This window comes from Trachypithecus francoisi, unplaced genomic scaffold, assembly GCF_009764315.1.
Source record: "Trachypithecus francoisi isolate TF-2019V2 unplaced genomic scaffold, Tfra_2.0 Lachesis_group1, whole genome shotgun sequence".
Lineage (NCBI taxonomy): Eukaryota > Metazoa > Chordata > Mammalia > Primates > Cercopithecidae > Trachypithecus > Trachypithecus francoisi.
In genome coordinates this window covers 39,953,261-39,972,731 of record NW_022681454.1, presented here as the reverse complement: position 1 = coordinate 39,972,731, position 19,471 = coordinate 39,953,261, and the positions used below count along the sequence as shown (strand labels likewise).

At 40.2% G+C, this 19,471-nt stretch overlaps 1 protein-coding gene across 11 annotated transcripts in view; it reads right to left on the bottom strand.

The window, feature by feature from the left end:
* N4BP2 (NEDD4 binding protein 2) overlaps window positions 1–19,471 on the bottom strand; it is a 98,666-nt gene that overhangs the window by 50,767 nt on the left and 28,428 nt on the right. For 6 of the 11 annotated variants that reach the window (XM_033214033.1, XM_033214040.1, XM_033214039.1 and 3 more), the window contains exons 3-5: window positions 9,485–9,564; window positions 7,525–7,867; window positions 1,846–2,989 (exon numbers count right to left, since the gene is read on the bottom strand). In XM_033214033.1, the coding sequence (XP_033069924.1) occupies window positions 1,846–2,989; window positions 7,525–7,753 (1,373 nt within the window). In that variant the 5' untranslated portion in view covers window positions 7,754–7,867; window positions 9,485–9,564. Of the gene's footprint in view, window positions 1–1,845; window positions 2,990–4,936; window positions 5,029–7,524; window positions 7,868–9,484; window positions 9,565–13,353; window positions 13,477–19,471 lie in introns of all 11 variants that reach the window. The other 5 variants (XM_033214034.1, XM_033214035.1, XM_033214042.1 and 2 more) reach the window with 5 other exon arrangements.

The window sequence follows — 19,471 nt, the reverse complement described above, 5'->3', positions numbered from 1 at the left end:
GAGGATTGCTTGAACCCAGGAATTCAAGACAACAATGAGCTACGACCATGCCACTGCACTCCAGCCTGGGTGACAAAGCAAGTCCCTGTCTCTTAAAAAAAAAAGTCTGAGACCAGCCTGGCCAACATGATGAAACCTTGTCTCTACTAAAAATATAAAAATTAGCTGGGGGTGGCAGCAGGCACCTGTAATCCCAGCTACTCAGGAGACTGAGGCTGGACAATCTCATAAACCTGGGAGGTGGAGGTTGCAGTAAGCTGAGATCATACCACTGCACAACAGCCTGGGCGACAGAGTCAGACTCTGTAAAAAAAAAAAAAAAAAAAAAATTGTAACTACACTTTGTGACCCCTTTCAACTACTACCCAACTTCTCTCTTTCCCTTAACTCCATCATCAGAGCTTGCTAAACCCTTTTGTTTTCTACCCTCACAGGACAACAAAATTGTTTCTCAGATATCCATTCATGACCTTCTTTCCAAAAAATTCAAAAGACTTTTTGCATCCATCGTTTTCCTTTGGTTTGAATACTGGACCATTCTCTTCAAGACAACGCAGGTTCTATGTCTCAACACTATCCCCGTTATTTCTCTCTCTTCATTCAAAAAATATTAAGTTTCTACCTTGTGACAAGCATATTTTTCTTTACCCATACTCAAACTGTAGCTGCCTCTGATTCTAAAGGCCCCTGAAACCTAGTTCTTCAAAATTGTCTCATAGCTCAACTGCCTTCTAAGGTACCACCTTTCAGTCCAATCTCTTTCATGAAATACACTGCCATGACTGACAGTAACATCTATAATATTGTTTTATTGTTGTTGTTGCTATTAAGTCAGTTAGAAAAGCCTACATGTCTACTGAAAAATATGCCTGTAAGTGTATCAGCAGAATATGTGGAAATTTACTGGCAGAGAAACCCAGACACAGAAAAGATATAAAAAAAAAAAAAAAAAAACTAAAAATAAGTTTATGAAGGTCATTCTCCAGTTATCTATGCATATTCATTAAGACTAGACAAGATACACCCAGGATCAAATAGAGGAGACCGAACTAATAATATTATAAGACTAACGATTAAAATTTGGAAGAAGAAAAAAAACCTAGCAAATAAAATAGATTAGGTGAAATCTTCTGGAATTTAAAGGTTAAGCACGGATAGAGAGAAATTATGAAAACAATACTCTTCAAGGAGTGCCACTGAAACCATTACAAAGCTGCCTGTAACACTTGACTCCTGTCTCCCAGATTAAGGCACTCACAGCCTACCTTAACTACAGAAGGGATAAAGGTGTATATATGAGATCAAATAACTGATGGTACTCTATTTTGGAACAGAAAAGTCCCTGAAAACTTGAGGTTCTCTGACTACCAGTTGTCATCCTATACTCTCTTCCTTCAAATCACATATTTCTAAAAGCATTATTTAACAACATTCCATAATCCTGAATTTCCAACTACCAGTAAAATTATATATTTAAGACTTTCATTCCATGAAATCAAGATCAATTATCTCTCTTTAACTCTGTGATCAAAGCTGAACTCATCTTTCTCCCACTCAAATTAGCTCTCCTCTACTATGTCAATAGCTCACAATTTTGGAATCCTCTTTAATTTTTTCTTCTGTCTTTCAAAGAGATAGTCAAAGATGAAGGGATTCCATAAAAAAGGTTTCCAGAGAAAACAGTGTTATTATTAGCTACACAAAGTTAGGAAAACTTAGTAAAAAGAAAACATTTTAGGGGTTACTAAAGATCTCTACTAAGCAAAGCATTTTGCATATATATTCACACTTGTGTTCAAATTCAGACATTATACTATTTTTTTAAAACCCAATTAAACCTCATACCTTGCCAAAAAAGATTTTCCAGATCCTGGAAGACCTCTGAGAAGAACAAGAACTAGTCCAACATAAGATGTCTTCTTTCTTACAACCTGAGAAACTGGGGTTTCTTGTACTTGATAAGCACTTGTTCCATCTTTATTTCTCCATACTTTTGTTGGGGAAGTGTGAGAAATAACTGAGGGTGGAAATGTGTAGTTCACAGATCTCCAGTGTGCAGCTGTGGTTACAACAGGAGCTACAAAGCCATGGTTTCCTTGGAAGAGGTCAAAAGCAGGAATCATTGGATTCCACATCGGTGGAGGTGGCGGAGGAGGCAACAGTAAGGGGAGAGGAGCAAGTACTGGGCAGTAACTCACATCCTTCCCCTTAGTTGGCAGTTCAGGATGTTTGTGTGGCTTGAAGTTGAACCCTTCAGAAGGCAGAAAAACATCAGAGACCCGAGTAGATTTCTGATCCCCACCCGTACCTGGTAAATCAAGCCCTGGAAGGTTTAAAGAAGGCTGAGGTTCGCTGGCATCCAAATCTACAGGAGCTTCAGAGAATTGAGCCTCAACACACTCAGATTCTAAAAGTTCTTTCTGTTTTTCATTGAGACTGCTACAGCCCACGATGGAGTCACTTGCTACATTTAAAGAACTACTGAGAAAAGAATCTTCTGGGTAGTTACTTTCCAAGGCCAATGTGTTATCCTTTATAAAACATTTGGACTCGCTCAAAACTGAATGTGAAGGTAATGGGTTTAAACTTAACATAGAGCCAGAATTGTCTAAATTTTCACTGTTCAAATTCATATTTTGTGTAGAAAAAATGGGAGTCATATTACTTGAATCAGGATTTACAAACTCACTCAGGTCATTAAAACTATTAACATCTTGTGAAGGCAAAAATGAGTATACTTGGTCATCAGGAGAAGAGTTCAATTTCTCAAAAGCATTCTGTATTAAGGAATCCAGGTCTTCAGTTAGCTGCATGTCCAAAAATGAATCTATTTTTGAATCTTCACTCTCTTCTTCAGGACATTTTTCCATTATTTCACTTTCTGCTGCACCTACTTGGTTCCCAGAAGCAACAAAACTTTGTGAAGATGATTCTTCTATCTTGGTATCAGTGGCAGATAATTCTAACAGACAATCCATAGCATTTTCAACTGTACAACAATAAGAATAATAACAACAACAAAAATATAGACAGAGAAAACAGATTTAATAATTTTATTAAAATCCAGCTAAAATTATATTGGATTTTGCATTGAACAAAATATAAATGTACAATGTTCATGTTATTTTTAAAAAATTAATATTTTACTAACATACCAAAGTCTGTAGTAGCAAAAAGTCTGAATGATGGAGACATGCAATCCTATTCTTTCAGGAAACAGTAATAAACCAAGCTAATAAACTATAATTAAATAAATATTATTTGCTGAATTTATTGAGTAAATGTATAGATATCTGTCATTGGATGTATTAGGCTTATTTATAAAAGTCCTAAAGCCTGTTGATTAATTTAACAAATACCTACTGAATGCACACTTTTAAATATTAAGTATTTTATATATTCTCTTAGTAAATCTAATTTATTTACATGATCCATGCTATGAATTTCACTTAATACAAAGATATTTATGAGCATGTACTGCATATCAAAAATATTTTGTAAAAAAAAATCTTTAATATTTTTTTTTGCACTCTAATAGAGAACTTTGCAGTCTAATAGAGATTAAAAACAATTATATTAGAGACAATTACATTGTAATATAATACAGATTAAATAATGCACACTTTTGGCTAGGCGCAGTGGCTCATGCCTGTAATCCCAGCATTTTGGGAGGCTGAGGCAGGTGGATCACCTGAGGTCAGGAGTTAGAGACCAGCCTAGTCAACATGGCGAAACTCTGTCTCTACTAAAAATATAAAAATTAGCTGGGCGTAGTGGCAGCACACGCCTGTAATCCCAGCTACTCAGGAGCCCGAGGTGGGAGAATTTCTTGAACCGGCAAGGCAGAGGTGGTAGTGAGCAGAGATCGAGCCACTGCACTCCAGCCTTGGTGACAGAGGAAGACTCCCTCTCAAAAATAAATAAATAAATAATGCACACTTTTGATAATGTACAAATGCCATAGAAGCACAAGGGAGAATAAGAAAAGATTTCACATAAGGTGATATGTGAACTAGGACTTGAAGATTAAAAAGTAACTTGCCAGACACAAGAGAAAAAAATGTAAACCCAGGCTTGGCTCTCCCTAGAGTGAGGTTGATTGGGCAAAATTGGGAAGAGTCCTGTATGCCATGTTAAGAAATATTAATTTTATTTTCGAAGGGAACTTGAAGGAAACTACCAGTCATAGCATTTGAGAAGTTTTATACACATCACCTCACTGAATACTCAAATACTACCATGAGGTATATTATTCCTAGCAAACAGATGAAGAAATGAAGTTTAAAAAGTACATTAACTTGGCCCAAGTCACACAGATAGTCAGTGACAGAGCCAGGACTGGTGTATCTGACTCCAATGCTGAGCTCTTTCTGTTATAACACAAATAGGGAGCCATTAGAAATTTTAAGGCCGGGTGTGGTGGCTCATGCCTATAATCCTAACATTTTGGGAGGCTGAGGCAGGTAGATCGCTTGAGATCAGGAGTTCAAGACCAGCCTGGGCAACATGGAAAACCGTATCTCTACAAAAATTAGCCAGTGTGGTAGGGTGGCTGAGGTAGCAGAATCGCTTCAGCCCAGGAGGTCAAGGCGACAGTGAGCCTCTAGTGAAAGTGATTAATTACTGCACTCCAGCCTGGGCGACTGAGTGAGGCCCTATCTCAAAAAAAAAAAAGGAAACCAAAAAAAAAAACCCACAAAATTAGAATTTTTAAGCATTTGAAGTTTGGAGCGAGGGGTTGTTTATTTTGTGTTTTGTCTTGCTGTTTTAAGAAAGGTAAGTCTGGAAACAGCACAGCAGAGTAGGTAACAACTCTGGTCTGGAGTCAGAACACCAACATTTAAATCTCTACTGCTGGCTATGACACTTTCAACAAGTTAACTTCCCTAAACCTCGATTTTCTCATTTGTAATATGGGGATAATAAAAGCACCTACCTCATAGGTTGTTGTGAGGATTAAATGAGATAATCCATGAAAAAGTGCTGTGCACAAGAACTGGCACCTAGTAAGCACCCAATTAATGTTCCCTTAAGAAGAAAAACAAAGAGGGATTGGAGGGGGCAAGCCTGGCAGAGACCAATTAGGAGATCATAGCAATACTACAAAGGACAGAAAACCTAAAAATGGAAGGAAAAAAAAAAGGTTGGGGGGGGCAGGGAGGGGGAAAAAAAAGAAAGCAAACATAAGGAGTATTTCTATGAAAAAAATCTACATGACAGAAAGTGACAGTAAAACCAGAAAAGATCAACTAAAAATTGAATGTGTATACAATGAAAAATTACACTAACACTAAGTAAAAGTAAATTAAAGACCAAGATGGATAGGTACTTATCACATAAAAAGAAAAGTCCTTATACAGATTGTTGGGAAAAATTAAAACTATGGTATAAAAAAAACTTTTTTCAATGAATGAACAATTTACACAAGATTACAAGAATAAACAACCATGTACAAAAATGTTCAACATTCCTCTTTATTAAAAAAACATAAATTAAGAAAAATGCAATTTTATTCCTATTAAAACCTTAAAACACAGGCCAGGTGTGGTGGCTCACGCCTGTAATCCTAGCACTTTGGGAGGCTGAGGCAGGTGGATGACCTGAGGTCAGGAGTTCAAGACCAGGTTGGCCAGCATGATGAAACCCCATCTCTACTAAAAATACAAAAAAAGAAAATTAGCTGGGCATGGTGGCAGACGCCTGTTAATCCCAGCTACTTATAGAGCCTGAGGCAGGAGAATCACCTGAACCCGGGAGGCCGAGGTTGCAGAGAGCTGAGATGGCACCACTGCACTCCAGCCTGGGCAGCAAGAGCGAAACTCCGTCTCAAAAAAGAAAAAAAAAATCTTAAAACACTACTACACAATGTTGAAAAGGCTGAAGTGAAACCACTACACTTATGCAAGGCTGGTGGAATTACAAATCAGAACACCTCACTGGTAGGCAATTTAGGAGTATGCTTCCAAGAGCCAAAGCAGTTCTTACCCTGTGACGCAGGAAAATAAAATTTTGGAACTAAGAAAAAAAAGCCAAAAGAAAGAAAAATATATTTTTTACCAAGATGTTCTCTGCAATATTAATTATTTGTGAAAAATGGAGATATAATTAAACTATAGCACAGCTCAGTAGAATATTAGAAACCCATTAAAAATATAGATTACAGCAACACAGACAAAATGCTTATGTTAAGTTAAAAATACATAATACAAAATTCCACCACTCAAATCGCAAATGCTTATGAACAAGGTCTATAGAAGATTCTGGAAAACAAAAATAAGTTGTTTTGTTATGGTATAGGATGATGTGGATTTCTTGTAATTCTTCATTGCTGCATTACTTTATGTGCAACAATTAAATTTGAAACACATCAAAGGAAAATGTTGAAGTAACTTACAAAATTCAATATACTATCATTTCTGAGCATCATGCACTGCTGACAACTGGTTTTCCGCATACATAACTGGATAAGATATGCTAACATCACAGACCACACAATGACTGAAACTGGAAGTTTATAACACATTACCAAAACTTCCCAAATCTAGAATAATTTTATCTTATACTAATCATGGCTAGTAACAATACTAAGCATCAATATTTAATTACTCATCTAGCCAACTTATATAAACTCCCTTCTGTCTACATACTTGTAAACAAGGTAGGACAAGTTATTAATAACCTACCATACTGAAGACTTTACCAAAAAAAAAAAAAAAAAAACTCAATTGTCACCAAAAAAAAGTCCTATGAGGTGCATACTGTTATTTTTCTCCCTAACAGATTAGAAAACTGAGACTCAGAGAGATTAAGTGGCAGAGCTGGAAATCCAACCCAGGTTTCTTGACTCCAAAGTCAATGTTTTGAAATTATACTACTCTGCTAGCCTCAACTCTTAATCAGCTCTTATTTTCATAATTATACCTACCTAGTTGCTTAATAGATATTTACTCAGTTCCTATTATGAGTCAGTTGCCATGTTATGGGCTGAAGATACAGGAGTAAAACAAAGTTTTTAAAACCTCTGTCTTTACGGAGCTTACATTCAAGGAGAGTGGTTCTCAACCAGGTACAATTTTGTCTCCCAGGGAACAAATGACAAGACATGGAGACATTTTTTATTGTCACAACTGGGTGGTAAGGAGCTACTGGCAACTAGTGTATAGACGGGGGATGCTGCTAAACCTATAATGCATAGGAGAGCCACTCAAAAGAAAGGATTATGTAGCCTAAAGTGTCAATAGTGCCAGTCTGTTCTAGAGTAAAGATGAAAGAGATAGAATATGATATCTATACAAATACCTTACATTTAGAACTGCACATTTCTTAAGAGCAGAAACTATGTTTTATTCTTCATATCCCAAATACCAACTCAAATACCAACCTTAGTAACTTGCCAACAGCAGATGATTAATAAATGATGAATAAAATAGAAATAAGACATTTTTCTATATTACTATTAATCATGGCATAGTACACAAAGTCTTCTTATAAGATGGACAGGGTTCAAACTAAACTTTTTCTCACCTTTGAAATCACATTCAGAAAGCATCAAATACACTACATCAGGATCCAGATCAGAAAACATCTCTGAGATACTGGTGAAGAGTTCTTCCTGATCAACTTTTGTCTCACCCATGGAAGGAAGAGTAGTGGTTGGCTCCTCACGACTAGCAACACTGGATACGATAACTTCCTTAGGGTTTGCAGTCTTCCGAAAAGGATTTCCCCCAAGATTTTTCCTTTTCCTTGGCATTCTGACTTCCAAAACTAAAATGTTTCCCTTTTCTTAGTTAAGATGTTTGATATTTAAGTCATAATTCAAACAAAATAGGGTTAAATATCTTGCACAATCCAGCAGTAAAAAGACCTAAAATAGAAAGCAATTAAAAACACTCAGACTATATATATTTCCATTTCTAAAATCGGAATGACATCTTTATTTAGCTCTAAGAAAGTACCACCAACTCTAACAACAGAGCTAAACAGTAGTCTATTTCTCTCTCTCCAAAATATTCAGGTTTTGCCAGGATTGAACATGTTAAAAATTAAGATGTTAACAATATATATTTCAGAACAATGAATACACTGTTTCAATGTATTTTTTCATTTTTAAAAACATGAAAGTCTTGATAAATATAATTAGAATGCGTACTGAACACCTATACTCAGATGTCCAATAGGCACCGTACATTTAACATGTCCAAAACAGCTCCTCATCACCCCCTTCAAAACTGCTCTTTCCAGTCTTTCCCATCTCAGTTAGCGCAACTGTATCCTTCCAATGACTCAGGCCAAAATCTTGGAATAATCCTTGACTCTTCTCATCCCACATGCAACTGGTAAGCCAATTTTGTCAGTGTGACTACCAAAACGTATCCAGAATACTATTATTCCTCACTGCCACCACCCTAGACTTAGCTACCACAGCCTCTTGCCTAAATTCCTGTAAGTCTCCTGTCTCTTAGTTTCCACCCTTGCCCCTTCAGTCTATTTAGCACCAAAGCCAGAGTGACTCAATTAAACCATAGGTTGGACCATGCCTTTCTTTTACTAAACTATCCACTAGCTCCCTAACTCGAGATAAAAGCTAGAGCCCTTAAAATGGCCCATAACCTGGACACTGGTCACCTCTGCACTGTCCTTTCCCTTAGCCACACTTAAGTCTCCTCGCTCTTCTTCAAACACACCAGCAATGTTCTCCCTTGGGAACCTTTACACCTTGGTTCCCTCTACTGAACCACTTTTCTCCAACTATCTCCTTATCACCTTCTTATCATTATTCAAATGTTACCTTCTCAAGATCTCAGTATCTCAACACTATCCCACTTTCCTACTTGAATTTTCTCCACAGGACTTATATTGTTTTCTTACATAGCATATGTTTTATACACGTATTATATTTACCACCCATATTCCAATAAAGTGTAAGCTCCACAAGGGCAGGGACTCATATCTGGAATAGAACTACAGGCAGTCGACTTGTTTTCTCTGCTTGAATATATCTAATAAACATTTCAAACTTAACATATCCAAAACTAAATGTCTAATATATTTCCCAAAACCTGCTCTAATCATTGGGTCTGACACCTGTCAACTTTAACCCATAGTCCAACCTCTTACCTGTTCTCCCTGTTTGCACCTTGTCCCCCTATAGTCTATTTTCAATATACCAGCCAGACTGAGCTTTATACAATGTAAAAAGGGTCTGATCTAAACCCCTACATGTTCTCCACATCACTCAGAGAAAAAGCTAAAGTTCTTACAATGGCCTATCTGTCTGCTAGCCTTTGATATACTCTTCCTCAAGATATCTGCAAAGCTAACTCCTGTACTCCTGCAAATTTTTGCTCAAGTGTCACATTCAATGATTTCTCTCTTGATTATCCAACTGAAAACCATATACCCTGTTCCCTCTGCCCTAATCTCTCCTTTCCCACTAACTATCCATTGCCCTTATCATCTTCTATTACATTATAAAATTTACCTTTTAATTAAATTTGTATCATAGCTCTCTCCACCTTCCGGAACTGCACTGTCAATATGGCAGCCACCGGCCACATGTTCCTATTTAAATTTAAATTAATTACAATTAAATAAAAGTACACTTATATATTAATATCAGATATAAGTAGAATTCAGAGCAAAGAAAATTATCACAGACAAAGAAGGGCACTGTGTAATGATAAAGGATCAGGTCATCAAAAAGATATAGCAGGCTGGGCACAGTGGCTCACGACTGTAATCCCTGCACTCTGGGAGGCCAGGGTGGGTGGATTACCTGAGGTCAGGAGTTTGAGACCGGCCTGGCCAACATGGTGAAACCCTGTCTCTACTAAAATACAAACATTAGCCAGGCGTGGTGGCATGTGCCTGTAATCCCAGCTACTCAGGAGGCTGAAACAGGAGAACTGCTTGAACCTGGGAGGCAGAGGTTGCAGTGAGCCAAGATAGTGCCATTACACTCCAGCCTGGGCAATAAGAGCAAAACTCCATCTCAAAAAAAAAAAAAAGATACAGTAACCCTGGCCAGACTCAGGGGATCGCGCCTATAATCCCAGCACAGTGGACAATGGGCAGGAGGATCACTTGAGATGAGGAATTTGAGATCAACCTGGCCAAAATGGCAAAACTCTGTCTCTACTAAAAATACAAAAAGAACTAACCTGTAGTCCTGGCTATTCGAGAGACTAAGGCAGGAGAATCGCTCGAACCCAGGAGACAGAGGGCGCAATGAGCCAAGATCATGCTACTGCACTCCAGCCTGGGAGACAAAGTGAAACTGTCTCAATTTAAAAAAAAAAAAAAAAAAAAAAAGGCCAGGCATGTGGCTCATGCCTATAATCCCAGCACTTTGGGAGGTCGAGGCGGGCAGATCACCTAAAGTCAGGAGTTTGAGACCAGCCTGACCAACATGGAGAAACCCCGTCTCTAATAAAAATACAAAATTAGCCAAGCGTGGTGGTGCATCCCTGTAATCCCAGCTACTTGAGAGGCTGAGGCAGGAGAATCACTTGAACCCAGGAGGCGGAGGTTGCATTGAGCTGAGATCACACCATTGCACTCCAGCCTGGGCAACAAGAGTGAAACTCCATGTCAAAAATAAATAAATAAATAAATATAAATAAAAAAGATATAGCAACCCTAAATGTATATGCACTAAACAGAACTACAAAATAAGTGAAGCTAAAACTGAACGGAGAAATAGACAAATTCACAATTATAGTTGGAGACTTCAACATCACTCTATCAACAGTAGACAGTATATCAGCAAAGATATAGAACTCAACAACACCAACAATTAAGAATCTAATCTATACTTACAGAGCACTCCACCCAACAACAGCAGAATATACACTCTTTTCAAGTATTAACAGAACACATACCAAGATAGATCATATCCTAAGCTAAAACCAAACCACAACAAATTTAAAAGAATTGATATCACACAGGTATGTTTTCCAACTACAATGGAATCAAACTAGAAATCAGTAACATAAAAATTTCCAAGCAATATACATCTAAATAATACATGGGTCAATGATGACATCTCAAAGAAAATTTTAAAAATATAATAAATTGAATGCCAATGAAAATATACCATACTGAAATTTGTAGGCCAGGTGTGGTGGCTCACGCCTACAATCCCAGCACCATGGGAAGCTGAGGTGGGCAGACCACTCTGAGCTCAGGAGATCGAGACCATCCAGGGCAATATGATGAAACTCCGTCTCTACTAAAAGTACAAAAATTAGCTGGGTGCAGTGGCTCACACCTGTAATTGCAGCACTTTGGGAGGCCGAGGTGGGTGGGTCACCTGAGGTCAGTCCAAGACCAGCCTGGCCAACATGATGAAATCCCGTCTCTACCAATAATACAAAAGTTAGCCAGGCGCGCTGGTGAGCACACCAAAGAAACAGAAACAGGAGAATCGTTTGAACCCAGGAAGCAGAGGTTACAGTGAGCCAAGATAGCGCCATTGCACTCCAGCCTGGGCGATAAGAGAGAAACTCTGTCTCCAGAAGTAAATAAATAAATAATAAAAATAAAAATACAAAAATTAGCCGGGCAAGGTGGCACGCAACTATAATCCCAGCTACTCAGGAGGCTGAGGCAGGAGAATTGCTTCAACCCGGGAAGCAAAGGTTGCAGTGAGCTAAGATCGAGCCACTGCACTCCAGCCTGGGCAACAGGGTGAGACTCTGTCTCAAAAAAAAAAAAAAATTGTAGAACATGGCTAAAGCAGTGATAACAGGAAAATCTATAGCACTAAATGCATACATTAGAATAGAAGTCTCAAATGAATAATCTAAGCCCCCACCATAAGAACCTAGGAAATGAAGGGCAAAATAAACTCAAACCCATCAGAAAGAAGAAAATAATAAAGAGTAGGCTGGGGCCAGGCATGGTGGTTCATGCCTGTAATCCCAGCACTTTGGGAGGCTGAGGCAGGTGGATCACCTGAGGTCAGGAGTTTCAAACCAGCCTAGCCAACATGGTAAAACCCCTTCTCTACTAAAAATACAAAAATTAGCTGGGCATGGTGGCAGGCACCTGTAATCCTAGCTACTCGGGAGACCGAGGCAGGAGAATCACTTGAACCCAGGAGGCAGAGGTTGCAGTGAACTGAAATTGCACCATTGCATTCCAGCCTGGGTGACAAAAGTGAGACTCCATCTTGGAAAAAAAAAAAAGCAGGCCAAGCACAGTGGCTCACACCTGTAATCCCAGCACTCTGAGAGGCCGACGTGGGTGTATCACCTGAGGTCAGGAGTTCGAGATCAGCCTGCCCAATATGGTGAAACCCCATCTCTACTAAAAATACAAAAATTAGCCGGGCGTGGTGGTGCACACCAGTAGTCCCAGCTACTTGGGAGGCTGAGACAAGAGAATCGTTTGAACCCAGGAGATGGAGGTTGCAGTGAGCCAAGATTGTGTCACTGCACTCCAGCCTGAGCAACAGAGCAAGACTCTGTCTTAAAAAAAGTAAATAAATAAAAATAATAATAATAACAAATAGCAGATAACAAATAAATCAGAAACAGAAAACAATGAGAAAATTCAATGAAATAAATTGTTGGTTTACCAAAATGATCAATAAAACTGAAAGACTAGCAAGACTGACAAAAAAGAAGACAGAAATTACCAATATCAGGAATGAAAAAGGGATATTACTATAGACTTTGCAGATATCAAAAGGCTTATAAAGTAAACTATGAACACACAAAAGTTTGACAATTTATATGAAATGGACCAATGTCTCAAAAAACACAAAGTATCACAACTCATCCAATAAGACATAGATAAAATCACTATAATTTATAAAGGAATTTAAATCATAATTAAAAAAAAAAATTTCCAGGGCCAAATAGCTTCAATGGAAAATTCTAACAAATATTTTTAGGAAAAAATAATACTAATCCTACATAATCTCTTCCAGAAAGTAAGAACACACTTCCAATCCACTTTATGATGGTAATATTATCCTGATAACAAAAAGAGACAAAGCCAGTACAAAAAAACTACAAACCAATACTCCTCATGACTACAGACACAAAAATCCTTAGCAAAATACTAGCAAATAAAATTCAGCAATATATATTTCATTTGTTTTTTTTTTTATTTTTGACACAGGGTCTTGCTCTATCACCCAGGCTGCAGTAAGTGGATATCATTGTTTTTATATATTGCTGAATTTTGGCAGGGCATAGTAGTTCACACCTACAATCCCAGAACTTTAGGAGGCTGAGTTGGGAGGATTGCTTGAGCCCAACAGTTCAGGACCAGCCTGGGCAACAGAGTGACACCTCAACTCTACAAAAAATTTTAAAATTAGCCAAGCGTAGTGGTACGTACCTGGAGTCCCAGGTACTGGGGGGCAGGGTGAGGTAAAAGGATCACTTAGGCCCAGATGATTGAGGCTTCAGTGAGCCATGATCACACCACTACACTGCAGCCTGAGCAACAGCAACACCCTGTCTTGAAAAAAAAAAAAAAAGGATTGTATACTATAATGAAATGGGGTTTATTACAGGAAGGCAAGGCTAGTTTCATATTCAAAAATCAGTATAATCCACCATCTTAATGGGTGAAAGAATCATATTAATCAATGCAGAAAATAATGACAAAATTCAATACCATTCATGGTAACTACCAGAAAAATAGGAACAAAAATATTCTCAACCTGATAAGAGCACCTACAAAAACCTACAGCTAACATTGTATTCGTAATGAAATATTAAACGCTTTCCTCCTAGCATCAGGAAAAAGGCAAGATGTCTGTTCTCACCAATTTTATTCAAAATAATGCTGAAGTTATAGCCCATGAAATAAGAAAAAGAAAGAAAAGAAAACATACACAGATTAGGGAAGAAGAAGTAAGTGTCCCTATTTGCAGATAACATGGTTATCTGTGTATTATAGAAAATCCCAAGTAATCTACAAAATCTCCAACAAGAAAGTGAGTTTAACAAGGATGCAAGATACAAGATAAACATATAAAAGCAACTGCACTTATACATACTAGCAAAAAATACATACTAGCAAAAAACACATGGACACTGAAATTAAAGAAATAATACCCTTCACAATTGCTAAAAAAAAAAAAAAAAAAAAAAAACCAGAAATACATTAAGTCCTCGCTTATTGTCATCAATAGGATCTTGTAAACTACAACTTTTTTTTTTGAGACTGAGTCTCACTCTGTTGCCCAGGCTGGAGTGCAATGACGTGATCTTGGCTCACTGCAACCTCCACCTCCTGGGTTCAAGCGATTCTCCTGCCTCAGCCTCCTGAGTAGCTGGGTTTACAGGCACATGCCACCACACCCAGCTAATTTTTGTATTTTTAGTAGAGATGGGGTTTCACCATGTTGACCAGGCTGGTCTCGAACTCCTAACCTCAGGTGATCAGCCTGCCTCAGCCTCTCGAAGTGCTGAGATTACAGGTGTGAGTCACCACTCTTGGCTATAAACTACAACTTTAAGCAAAATAATACATAACCAATTTTTTTCCTCATCAACGTAACAGAAGGACGTTGAACGAAAGTACTGTTCAAGGACCTGATATATGTAGTTTCACTTAAAATCAGTTTCCAAAAACCTATTGATGATGTTATGTGAGGACTCCTATATTTCAGTACGTAGGTATAAATCTAAGAAAACAAGTACAAAACTTAATATGCTGAAAACTATGAAAGAAATGTTCAAAGACGGGAAGACAACACAGTAAATATGTCAATTCTTCCCCAAATTGATATACAAGTTTAAGAAAACGCCTACCAGGGCCGGGCGCAGTGGCTCACGCCTGTAATCCCAGCACTTTGGGAGGCCGAGGCGGGTGGATCACAAAGTCAGGAGATGGAGACCATCCTGGCTAACATGGTGAAACCCTGTCTCTACTAAAAATACAAACATTAGCTCAGCATGTTGGCAGGCGCCTGCAATTCCAGCTACTCGGGAGCTGAGGCAGGAGGATTGCTTGAATCCAGCAGGCAGAGGTTGCAGTGAGCTGAGATCAAGTCATCGCACTCCAGGCCTGGGTAACAAGAGCAAAATTCCATCTAAAAATAAAAAAACTCCTGGCCTAAAATATTCCTCCTGCCTCAGCCTCCCAAAGTGCTGAGATTACAGGTGTCAGCAGCATACTTGGCTAGATTATACTTCTTTATACCAACAACAATTAGAAAATAAAATTAAATCAAATGATCAGTTCTCAGTTCTTGTCTTGCTAGACCTATCAGCAGCATCTACACAGCTGACGAATCTCTCCCCCAAGAATCGGCTTTCTTCTCCTGAGGACATTGCCACTCTCAAGATTTTCGCATCTCTCAACTTGGAAACAATGGAGTGTTCCAGAGCTCAGTCCTAGGGCCTGTTCTTTTCCCTCTACAAAAAATTTAAAAATTAGCCAGGCATGGTGGCATGCCTGTAATTCCAGCGACTCTGGAAGCTGAGGGAGGAGGATCACTTGACTCCAGAAGTTGGAGGCTGCACTGAGCTATGATTGTGCCACTGAACTCCAGCCTTGGTGACAGAGTGAGATCCCATCTCTTAAGAAAAACAATAAAAAAATAAATCCTATCAACATGCTAACAAATTTACATCTTCAGCCGGCAACTCTTCTCTGATTCTAGACCCACATCAAACTATTCACTGAACATCTCTATGTTGTGTATCTAAAAAACATCTCAGGCTGGGCGAGGTGACTCAGGCCTGTAATCCCAGCACTTTGGGAGGCTGAGACAGGCAGATTGCCTGAGGTTAAGACCAGCCTCGTCAACATGGCGAAACCCCGTCTCTATTAAAAATATAAATTAGGGCCGGGCGCGGTGGTTCAAGCCTGTAATCCCAGCACTTTGGGAGGCCGAGACGGGCGGATCACGAGGTCAGGAGATCGAGACCATCCTGGCTAACACGGTGAAACCCCGTCTCTACTAAAAATACAAAAACTAGCCGGGCGAAGTGGCGGGCGCCTGTAGTCCCAGCTACTCGGGAGGCTGAGGCAGGAGAATGGTGTAAACCCGGGAGGCGGAGCTTGCGGTGAGCTGAGATCCGGCCACTGCACTCCAGCCTGGGCGACAGAGCGAGACTCCGTCTCAAAAAAAAAAAAAAATATATATATATATATATATAAATTAGCTGGGTGGGGTGGCTCATGCTTATAATCCTAGCACTTTGGGAGGCCGAGGCAGGTGGATCATGAGGTCAGGAGTTCGAGACCAGCCTGGCCAACACAGTGAAACCCCGTCTCTACGAAAAACATAAAAATTAGCTGGGCGAGGCCAGGCGCGGTGGCTCAAGCCTGTAATCCCAGCACTTTGGGAGGCCGAGACGGGCGGATCACGAGGTCAGGAGATCAAGACCATCCTGGCTAACACGGTGAAACCCCGTCTCTACTAAAAAATACAAAAAAACTAGCCGGGCGAGGTGGCGGGCGCCTGTAGTCCCAGCTACTCCGGACGCTGAGGCAGGAGAATAGCGTGAACTCGGGAGGCGGAGCTTGCAGTGAGCTGAGATCCGGCCACTGCACTCCAGCCTGGGGGACAGAGCAAGACTCCGTCTCAAAAAAAAAAAAAAAATTAGCTGGGCGTGGTGGTGGGTGCCTGTAATCCCAGCTACTCGGGAGGCTGAGGCAGGAGAATCGCTTGAACCTGAGAGGCAGAGGTGGCAGTGAGTTGAAATTACACCACTGCATTCCAGCCTGGGCGACAGAGCAAGACTCCGTCTCAAAAAAATAAAAAATAAAAAATAAAAATAAATAAAAATAAAAATAAAAAAGTCCAGGCGCGGTGACTCACGCCTGTAATCCTGACACTTTACGAGGCCAAGGCAGGCAGATCACCTGAGGCTGGGAGTTCGAGATCAGCCTCACCAACATGAAGAAACCCCATCTCTACAAAAAATACAAAATTAGCCGGGCATGGTGGCCCAGCTACTCAGGAGGCTGAGGCAGGAGAATCGCTTGAACCCGGGAGGCGGAGGTTGCAGTAAGCCAAGATCATGCCACTGCACTCCAGCCTGGTGACAGAGAGAGACTCTGTCTCAAAAAAATAAAAATAAATAAATAAAAATAAATATAAAAAGTAGCTGGGCGTGGAGGCACATGTCTGTAATCCCAGCTACCTGCATGGCTGAGGCAGGAGAATCGCTTGAACCCGGGAGGCGGAGGTTGCAGTGAGCTGAAATCATGCCACTGCACTCCAGCCTGGCGACAGAGAGAGACTTTGTCTCAAAAATAAATAAATAAATAAATACATAAATAAAGGCTGGGCGCGGTGGCTCACGCCTGTAATCCCAGCACTTTGGGAGGCCGAGGCGGGTGGATCACCTGAGGTTGGGAGTTCGAGACCAGCCTGACCAACATGGAGAAACCCCATCTCTCCTAAAAATACAAAATTAGCCAGGCGTGGTGACACACGCCTGTAATCTCAGGTACTCGGGAGGCTGAGGCAGGAGAATTGCTTGAACCCAGGAGGCAGAGGTTGCAGTGAGCCGAGATTGCGCCATTGCACTCCAGCCTAAGCAACAAGAGCAAAACTCCGTCTCAAAAAAAAAAAAAATTAGCTGGGCATGGAGGCGCATGCCTGTAATCCCAGCTACTTGCGAGGCTGAGCCAGGAGAATCACTTGACCCCGGGAGACGGAGGTTGCAGTGAGCTGAGATTGCGCCACTGCACTCCAGTCTGGACAAAAGACCAAGACTCCACCTCAGAGGAAAAAAAATAAAAAATCTCAAACCAGGCATGTCTAAAAGTGACCTGATTCTCCACTGCCACCCTGCCCTATCTACAGTAATTGCAATCTCAGCTAATGGCAATTTCTACTTGTTGAAGCCAAAAACTAATAGTTATTTCTGCCTATTCTTTCCCTCACACCTAATCACTCAGCAATTCCTGCCAGTTGTAAATTCAAAATAAGCCAGACATGGTGGCTCACGCCTGTAATCCCAGCACTTTGGGAGGCCAAGGCGGATGGATTACCTGAGGTCAGGGGTTCGAGACCAGTCTGGGCAACATGGCGAAACCCCGTCTCTACTAAAAGTACAAAAATTAGTTGGGAGTGGTGGCACATGCCTGTAATCCCATCTACTCAGGAGGCTGAGGCAGGAGAACCCAGGAGGGGGAGGTTGCAGTGAGCTGAGATCATGCCACTGCACTCCAGTCTGGGTGACAGAATGAGACTCTGTCTAAATGAATGAATGAATAATAAATTCAAAATACATTTAAAATCATCACCTTCACCACTACCATCCATATCAAAGGTAATGTCATGGATTGGTTTTACGTGTGGGAGCTCCCAAATTTCTATTTATACCAGCTTTATTAAAATATAATATGCAAACCATAAAATTCACCATTTCGAAGTGTACAATTCAGTGATATTCAGTACACTGAGTTGTACAACCATCACCACGAATTCCAGAACATTTCTATTATCTCAAGAAGAAACCCCGCAATCAATTAGCAACGATTCCCATTCCTCCCTCTCCTATCCCCTGGCAGCCACGAATCTACTTTTGTCTCTACAGGTTTACCTATTCTAGGCATTTATATGACCAGAATTTTATAATATAAAACATGGCCTTTTGTGACTGGCTCCTTTCGCTTGGCATGTTTTCCAGGTTCATCCATGTTGTAGCCTGTACTGGTACTTCACTGATATTGCTAGGAAATATTGCATGGTACAGATATAACACATTTTATGTATACATGCATCAAGTGAGGGACATTTGGGTTGTTTCTACTTTTTGGCTATAGTGAATAATGTTGCTATGAACATTTGTATAAGAGTTTTGTGTGGACACGTTTTCGTATCTCTTAAGTATATATCTAAGAGTGGAATTGCTAGTTCATATGGTAACTCCATGTTTAACCTTTTGAGGAACTGCCAGATGGTTTTCCAAAGCAGCTGCACCAATTTCAGCTTCCACCAGCAATGTTGGTCAGGCTGGTCTCAAACTCCCAACCTCAGGTGATCCACCCACCTCGGCCTCCCAAAGTGATGGGATTACAGGAGTGACCCACTGCACCCAGCCTTATTTTTGTATTTTTTAGGAGCGATGGGGTTTCGCCACATTGGCCAGGCTGGTCTTGAACTCCTGACCTCAGGTAATCCAACTGTCTCAGCCTCCCAAAATGCTGGGATTAAAGGCATGAGCCACTGTGCCCAGCCTGTTTTGGATAATATTTAACTGTAGTTTTTTGGTTTTGTTTTTTCTTTTTGAGACGGAGTCTCACACTGTCACCTGGGCTGGAGTACAATGGCACAATCTCGGCTCACTGCAACCTCCAGCTCCCGCGTTCAAGCAATCCTCCTGCCTCAGCCTCCCTAGTAGCAGGAATTACAGGCATGCAGCACCACGCCCTGCTAATTTTTGTATATTTAGTAGAGACAGGGTTTCACCATGTTGGTCAGGTTGGTCTTGAACTCCTGACCTTAGGTAATCCGCCCACCTCAGCCTCCCAAAGTGCTGTG